Raw genomic sequence first — 8,644 nt, forward strand, 5'->3', positions numbered from 1 at the left:
TTCGGTTGAAGTGCGCGAGTTCGATTGGGATTCAAGTAGGAAGGGAGCGTCGCAGCTTCCTCGGACCAAGACCATTCGACTCAGCACCCAGAAGACTACAACTGGTGAAAATTTGATTTTAGGGTATACTTCCCCTTTAACTAGTTGTAGCCATCCTGTCCCAGCCGGCAGGGGGTCGCACGGGTTCATGACCTTTACGTTTCCGGCGTTTGTACATTTCTGTTGTACCAGCGCTGCTGCTAATTTGTCGTAGGTTGCGCATATGGCCCTGCATGTGCCGTACGCGCGGCGTTTTCTTTGCTTTTGTATTTGCTGTTTCTCCCTGCTTGGGGGAGTTGTCGTGAGAGAGAAACAGAGTGAAATGGAAGAAAGAAGTCGTTTGGAGTTTGTCGTAGAACTACTAGAAATAGCATAAGCGTGATTCCGCCACGCAGTTCATATTCGGAACAGATGGTAGCAGAGGATGGTTCGAACAATATTTGAAATTAGCAGTTTGTAAGTCGAAAATGTCCGAGCGTACGAGTAGCGATGTCGAGGAGAGCAGCTCGATCAGCCCACACGAAGCGGAGGTGGAACAGGACCCACCGGAAAGCAAGAAGCATACGGCTTCCAGCGGTGTACCTCCTGGCAAGTCGATTGTACCACCTGAAAATGTCGAAGGCCATTTGATGCAATTGAAAAGCAAAAAACAAAAAGCCAAAAGAGAATTTACAAATACCCGACGAGGGTTGTTGGTTATAATGCGAGAGGGCGGTACGATGGAAGCGGCGGACCAGCAGCTCTGGTATCTTGAGAATGTCGAGCAAGAAATATTTGCATTGCTGACCGACATGGAGGAACTGTACTTGGGAGCTAATAATATCAAAGCCGTATCGAAGGTACACGACGAGATGGAAGACTTAAATCAAGAAATGAGAGCGACGACTGATCGCTTCGACCAGTTCGCGAGCCAGCTCGAGTCGCAGGTTAAAAAAGAGCCTGCACTTGCAGCGGGCCAGAACTCTGTGGAAAGGACGAGCAGTAGTACTAGTAATACTAATAGTCTGGATGCCACAGCCCAGCCTTTCATGCCAAGTGTGACCCAGTCTCAGGAAGAAAAGGCCACTCCAGCTGACTCAGATAGTCAGCAAGCACTGGAGTCCGATCCTAGCAGTACTGGTATCAGGAGAGGTGTTACTGTTAGTGCAGCAGCTGAGACTGTACACCAGGAACAGTGGCAACCTGGTCAACTAAGTAAGCAGTTAGATCCTGCACTGAGTACTACTGCCAGCCAGTCATCAGTGACCCAGACTAGCCAGACCGGAGCTGTCACTGCTAGCTCATCAGTCAGTATGACCACCAGCAGCACAGGGGATGGAACCAGTCCACGTCATGTACCTGCCCCAGTAAGTGCACCACTGTACACTCAGGCACATACCGGAATATCCAGCAGTACAGATACAAGGAGCAGTAGTGCAAGGGTAGCACTCAGTACTACTAGTAGTAGACCAGCTCTGCCAGCAGTGCGCATGTCCGCAGTAGCGCAGCCGGCACTACCAGCACCACCACCACAGCCACCACAATCGGCAAGGGCAGCTGTCGGCCAGGACCTGTGGAGGCAGCTTAAGCGAGTATCCATTCCAGTATTCCGTGGGGACAAGAAGCAGTTCCCAAGCTGGAAAGCAGCATTTCTGGCATGCATTGATCAAGCTCCGCTGACAGCCGAATACAAAATGCTGCAGCTGCGGGAGTACCTGGCAGGCGACGCATTGAGAGCAGTAGAGAATCTGGGCCACTCTGCCGCTGCATATGAAGCTGCCAAGACCCGTTTGGAGAGAAAGTTCGGCACAAGTCGGCGACAGGTGAGCCTGTACCTCGAGGAGCTGGACAGATTCCGACCCATCCGTCCAGAATCAGCAAAAGACGTAGAACGATTTGCGGACCTACTTGACGTGGCAGTCATCAATCTGAAGGATATGCAGCGGACTGAGGAGCTGGGCAACGGTTCCCTGTATGCCAAGCTGTTGTCTAAAATGACGGAAGCCATGGTAGTCAACTATCAACGCTGGCTCTACGAAAACCACGAACCCGAGAATGTGGAAACCCTGCTGACCTGGGTAAATCGTGAGGCAGAATTCGCAGTCATAGCTGCCGAGTCAGTCCGGGGAGTGACCTCGCAAACCCGTCAACAGGAGTCCAGCACTGCACGGCCAAGGGACGTGAGCAGCCATGGACGAGGAGCAGATCGGCGTACCTCGCATCACACCTTCGTGAGCTCAAGCACTAGTGGCGACCTGCCGAGCCGCAACCGCTCTTGTCCAGCATGTGGCCAGGGTCATCCAGTGTGGCGATGCCCAACATTTCAATCGCAAAGTGTCACAAGGCGTTGGGCCACAGCACGAGGAGCCGCATTGTGCTACAGGTGTTTAGGCAGCGGGCATAGTGGGTCGAACTGCACACGCAGCCGCACCTGTGGGATCGACGGCTGCACGGAAACGCACAACCGCCTGCTCCACTCATCAAACAGTGACACCAGCATGGACCCTGCGGCGAGGAAACCAGCTGGAGCTCAGAGCAGTAACAACCAGGGTATGGCAAAGCCAAGAGCAGCACCCAGTCAACCAGACAGGTCAGGCCAGATGTCTGGGCCTCCCTCATCCTTCAGGAACACGGAAGGGGAGTCAGTGTCCGAAACCAGTGCGCATGCCAGAACGCATCACGGCCAGCAAGTTGAGCCACAGACAGCCCTGCGGACAGTGCCGGTGACCTTGGTAAACGGCAACCGCAAGATTGCGGTGAATGCCCTACTTGATGACGGCAGCACCGTGTCCTACATGAACAGTAGCATCGCAGCTGAACTGGGTCTGGCAGGAGAACAAAAGAGTATTACGGTGTCTGTCCTCAACGGAGCAGCGACAACGTTCAACACCGTCTCAGTGAACTGTCAAATCAGCAGCAGCGACGGAAGTGCCAGGTATGACTTCACGGCATGGACAACCAACAATGTGACCGCATCACTCAAGGCAATTGACTGGAACAATCAGCAAGATCGGTGGCAGCACTTGAGAGAGGTCCCATTCCCTCCTCTCAATGGAACAAAACACATCGACATACTCATCGGAGTCGACCATCCGTACCTACATGCATCGCTAGACGAGATTGCAGGAGGTCCAGGAGAACCTGTTGCACGAAGAACTCCACTAGGCTGGACTTGTGTAGGGCTCGTCAATCCCGACGCCACAGCCATCACATCACTGAACGGTCACAGTACGACAACCGCCAGTCTCGAGCAGCTCAACCAGGTCGTGCAGCGGTTCTGGGAGATCGATCAGAGCGGCACCCACCTACGCAGCCACGTGCAGTTGACAACAGCCGAGCAGCAGGCCACAGACCGCGTCGCAACATCGCTGATTGGCACTAGCAGCGGGCGCTACGAGATCCAGCTGCCATGGAACGCCAGGAAAGTAGAGCTCAGAAACAACTACGCTATGGCACTGCGCCGACTCAGCAGCACAGAGAAGCGACTGCAGCACAGCAGCGAAGTAGCAGCAGCATACAGCCAAGCCATCGATGATTACGTGCACAAGGGCTATGTAGAGCAAGTGCAAGCAGCGGACATCGCCAATTCCGGTTGGTTCCTGCCACATTTCCCCATTGTGCGTATGGACAAGAGTACGACGAAGGTACGCATGGTGTTTGATGCTGCTGCACATTATCAGGGCATTTCTTTGAACGACGCCATCTTGCCTGGTCCGAAGCTTCAGAGAGAGCTATTTGACGTGCTGCTACGATTCCGTCGAAACTCAGTAGCCCTGGTCTGTGATGTCAAAGAGATGTACTTGCAAATCGAAATACACCCGGACGATCGCAAGCACCTCCGGTTTCTCTGGCGTACACAAGACGAGGTCAACGTGTACCAATTCAATCGACTGGTGTTTGGACTCAACGTTTCACCATTCATCGCACACTACGTCATCCAGAACCATGCGCGGCAACATGCAGTGACGCACCCTCGAGGCGCCGAAGCAGTTCTGGAGTCAACCTACATGGATGACACACTGGATTCAGTGGAGAGTGACGAGAAAGCAGTTGAACTCTATCACCAGCTATCGTTTGTGTGGAGCACCGCCGGGATGAAAGCCAGAAAGTGGCTGAGCAACTCGCCAACAGTCCTGCAGAGCGTTCCGCAGGAAGACCGGCAATCATCAATCGACTTGTCAGGAGAGCTACCAACAACCAAGACGCTTGGTGTACAGTGGCGGCCTGACAGTGACCAGTTTGGCTTTACATTCTCGAAGCCAGCAGACAACAACATCACGAAGCGCCTAGTGGTGCGACACATCGCTACAGTGTTCGACCCATTAGGATTCCTAGCACCATTCGTTGTGCGTGGGAAAATCTGCATCCAGGAAATGTGGGTAGCCGGTCTGGATTGGGATACCCCAGCGCCAGAGGCAATAGCGGGCAAGGCTCGAGCTTGGTTGAACGAACTCTGCGACACAGATGCCATCGAGATACCGCGCTGTCTCTACCCGAATAGTGAAGCCCCGGACAAGGTACTGCACGTCTTCACTGATGCATCAACGCTAGCCTACGGAACAGTTTGTTACACAGTGTCAACCCTTGCAGATGGACAGGTCTGTGTTCGTATGGTTGCTGCAAAGACACACGTCGCACCGCTCAAGACCATCAGCGTACCCCGTCTTGAGCTGATGGGAGCCATGCTCGGCCTCCAGTTAGCACAGTCTACAGCTGAGGCACTCAAGATTCCGAAGTCAGCAGTTGTCTATTGGAGTGATAGCGTGGATGTCCTCTGCTGGATTCGCAACCCCAGTCGCATCCACAAGCCATTTGTCGCGCATCGTATCGGGGAGATACAGCTGGCAACGCAACCAGAACAGTGGCGCTACGTGCCAACGAAGTGCAACCCAGCAGACCTCGCGTCCCGTGGAACCTCAGTAACCAGCCTCATCACCAGCCAGCTGTGGTGGGAGGGACCGCAATTTCTGCAGCAAGAGCAATCGACGTGGCCACCAGCACCGGCACAGCTTTCATTGACGGACAATGCGAAGCAAGAAGTGAAGAAGGACCATCGGGCTACGGCATCACAGAGCCAACAACAGCAGACGTTCACAGGCAGCATCACTGCCGCCGACTTGGGACGCTTGGACCCGTCTCGCTATTCCGAGTTTAATCGACTCCTACACGTCACAGCCTGGGTGTTCCGGTTTATCCAGAATTGTCGCACACCGGCCAGCAAGTTAGTGACGTCCACGCTGACGGCAGATGAGCTGAAGGACGCAAGAACGTACCACTGCAGAACAGCACAGCAACAAGCGCTTGAGTACAACACCGTGAGGCAGAAGAACTCACTGCCCAAGGCCAGCAGTCTGAGGCAGTTCCAGCCGTTCATCGATGCGGACGGGTTGATGCGGGTTGGTGGTCGTCTTCAACATGCCGAATTTCTATCGTTCGACCAGCAGTGCCCGATAATACTGCCAAAGGGACACCGAATCACGCAACTCATCATCAAGTCGTACCATGATCGCGGGAATCATACGTGCGGCGTCAATCACATGCTATCGGAGCTATCAAATCAGTACTGGTTGCTCGGTGGGCGTGACGAGATGCGTTCCTGTGAGTCCAACTGTGCCAGATGCAAGCTACGAAAAGCATCACCAGCAGAACAGGTAATGGCTCCCTTGCCGAAGGTACGAGTCAGCCTGCCGCTACGAGCCTTCGCACGAGTCGCAGTGGACTACGCTGGGCCATTTACAACAAAGCAAGGACGAGGCAAGACCCGAGCCAAGAGGTACCTCTGTCTGTTCGCTTGCCATCTGACACGTGCCGTTCACTTGGAGCTAGCGTACGGCCTCGACGTGGACTCGTTCCTCCAAGCGTATCATCGCTTCACCAACCGGAGAGGAACGCCAGTGGAAGTCACATCCGACAATGGAACAAACTTTGTGGGCGCCAACAATGAGCTCCGTGAGTTGGCAGAGGCGCTAGACGTCGACAAGCTCCAGCGAAGCATGGCGCAAGAAGGCACTCGTTGGCACTTCAACCCACCTAGTGGACCGCACTTTGGTGGCGCACACGAAGCACTGATCAAGGTGGCGAAACGAGCTTTGTCTGCCACACTCAGCAACCGCGATACGACTGACGAGGAGTTGTACACCGCCATTACCGGTGCTGAAGCGCTGATGAACTCCCGCCCATTGGGATACCAGTCAGCCGACCCACGTGATCCGTTACCGCTAACACCGAACCATTTCTTGCATGGGCAGCAGGGCATGCCATTCGTCCCAGCAGGCACTGACGAGACGCAATGGACACTCAAACAGCGATGGCGGATGGTCCAGGACATCGTACTTCAATTCTGGCGCCGCTGGATGAAGGAAATTGTGCCAGAGCTGAACCGTCGCAAGAAGTGGACTCAGACCAAGCCAGATCTCACCGTCGGAGATGTTGTGCTAGTCGTGTCACCAGACACAGCACGAGGAGAGTGGCCACTAGCAAGAGTGGCGGAAGTGTACCCAGGCAGTGATGGGCATGTTCGAGTCGTGAAGATCAAGGTCCGAGGGAAGTATCTGACACGGCCTATCACTCGACTGTGCCGTATTGACGCGGAGTGAGCAGTAAGAGAATTAAGTCAAAGTGTGTATGAATATTCGACAACGCATTGCTCGTTTGCTCGTTATGTTCGGAGTGTTTTTTCATTATTGTTTGTGGTTATCATAGTGCAGTTTAGCCTATGCACCCGTTTGCATGTTGTCAAGCAGTATGCTATTTTGATTCGCGTAGTGCATGAGTTAGTTGCTATTTTATTTATTGATGCTATCGTTGAGCTGGCATGTTGCACTTTAAGATCAATCCCAGCAGCAAGCAGTATTGGATTGAAGAAGGGGAGAGATGTTCAGGACTCGCCTTCACTACTATGCAATATTTGCCATTATGCCAGATTACGCTGGCACTTGCAGTGCACTAATTATTTCTTGTTTCTATATGCTTGAGTTGTATCTGTCGTGTATCTTTCTTGGCTCGATATGAGTCCGTTTATAGTTGTAGCCATCCTGTCCCAGCCGGCAGGGGGTCGCACGGGTTCATGACCTTTACGTTTCCGGCGTTTGTACATTTCTGTTGTACCAGCGCTGCTGCTAATTTGTCGTAGGTTGCGCATATGGCCCTGCATGTGCCGTACGCGCGGCGTTTTCTTTGCTTTTGTATTTGCTGTTTCTCCCTGCTTGGGGGAGTTGTCGTGAGAGAGAAACAGAGTGAAATGGAAGAAAGAAGTCGTTTGGAGTTTGTCGTAGAACTACTAGAAATAGCATAAGCGTGATTCCGCCACGCAGTTCATATTCGGAACAAAGGCCCTGGGCGGAAGCGTTGGTGACGGTCCAGAACATGGGCGCTAATGATTGGGTTGTCACATTCGGACATGCACCAGCAAGTATAGTACAGGGTTGGGGTGACCCGTTGCACTAGAAGCATCCAGTGCTGTAACCTTTGCGATGTTTGCAGCTATGCCGAGCAGTTATCTCCTGGGTTCCGACTGCTGCTCCGTGGAGATGATAGTAGGGCACTAGACAGCGGCTTTGTAAATTGCCATTCTGGAATGCTACCTCAGAGCAGCCGATGATGGTGACGTTCTTGCACAGCATGTTGTTGGTACCACAATCACAGCAAGTTCACTGGTGATGATTAACTTCTGGCCGCGTGTTGCATGTTTCTGAGATTCGTAGATAATGACGCGCGCGTGCATGAGTGTGTGTGTTTATATGTATGTATGCGTGTGAGCATCTGCATGTGCGCATCCACGTGTGTGTGTGCGCGCGCGCGTGTGTGTCGTGCACATGTACACGTGTATGCGCGCGTGTGTGTGAGCATTTGCATGTGCGCATCCACCTGTGTGTGCGCGCGCGCGTGTGTCGTGCACATGTGCATGTGTATGCGTGTATGTGTGTGTGTGTGAGCATTTGCATGTGCGCATCCACCTGTGTGTATGTGCGTGCAAGCGCGCACGCGTGTGTGTGCGTGCACATGTACACGTGTATGCGTGTGTGTGTGAGCATTGGCATGTGCGCATCCACCTGTGTGTATGTGCGCACGCGTGTGTGATGAATGCGCGCATGTTCGCACACATGTATGTGTGTGTGTGTGTGCGCGCGCGCGCGCGCGCGAACAGAGAGTCACATGTGTGTGTGTGTGCACTCATGCACACTCGCATACATGTGAGTACACGCTTGCAAGCGTGTGTGTGCGTGCGCGCGTGTACACAAGCTCGCTCACATGCACGTGCGCGCATCCACCTGTGTGTGTGCGCGCGCGTGTGTCGTGCACATGTACATGTGTGTGTGTGAGCATTTGCATGTGCGCATCCACCTGTGTGTATGTGCGTGCAAGCGCGCACGCGTGTGTGTGTGCGTGCACATGTACACGTGTATGCGTGTGTGCGTGTGAGCATTGGCATGTGCGCATCCACCTGTGTGTATGTGCGCACGCGTGTGTGATGAATGCGCGCATGTCGCACACATGTATGTGTGTGTGTGTGCGAACAGAGAGTCACATGTGTGTGTGTGTGTGTGTGTGTGTGTGTGCGTGTGTGTGCACTCATGCACACTCGCACACATGTGAGTACACGCTTGCAAGCGTGTGTGGGCGTGCG

At 53.5% G+C, this 8,644-nt stretch overlaps 1 protein-coding gene across 1 annotated transcript; it reads left to right on the forward strand.

The window, feature by feature from the left end:
• Nucleotides 1-506: 506 nt before the first annotated feature.
• LOC135813571 (uncharacterized) lies at nucleotides 507-6,614 on the forward strand. The gene has a single exon (XM_065326661.1). It carries the CDS (start codon nucleotides 507-509, stop codon nucleotides 6,612-6,614), a length of 6,108 nt encoding a protein of 2,035 aa, XP_065182733.1.
• Nucleotides 6,615-8,644: the final 2,030 nt, after the last annotated feature.

The sequence above is a fragment of the Sycon ciliatum genome, chromosome 4 (genome assembly GCF_964019385.1).
Source record: "Sycon ciliatum chromosome 4, ocSycCili1.1, whole genome shotgun sequence".
Classification (NCBI taxonomy): domain Eukaryota; kingdom Metazoa; phylum Porifera; class Calcarea; order Leucosolenida; family Sycettidae; genus Sycon; species Sycon ciliatum.

Excerpts from the sequence above, each read along its gene's own strand:
- LOC135813571 (XM_065326661.1), top strand. The coding sequence starts at position 507 with ATGTCCGAGCGTACGAGTAGCGATGTCGAGGAGAGCAGCTCGATCAGC.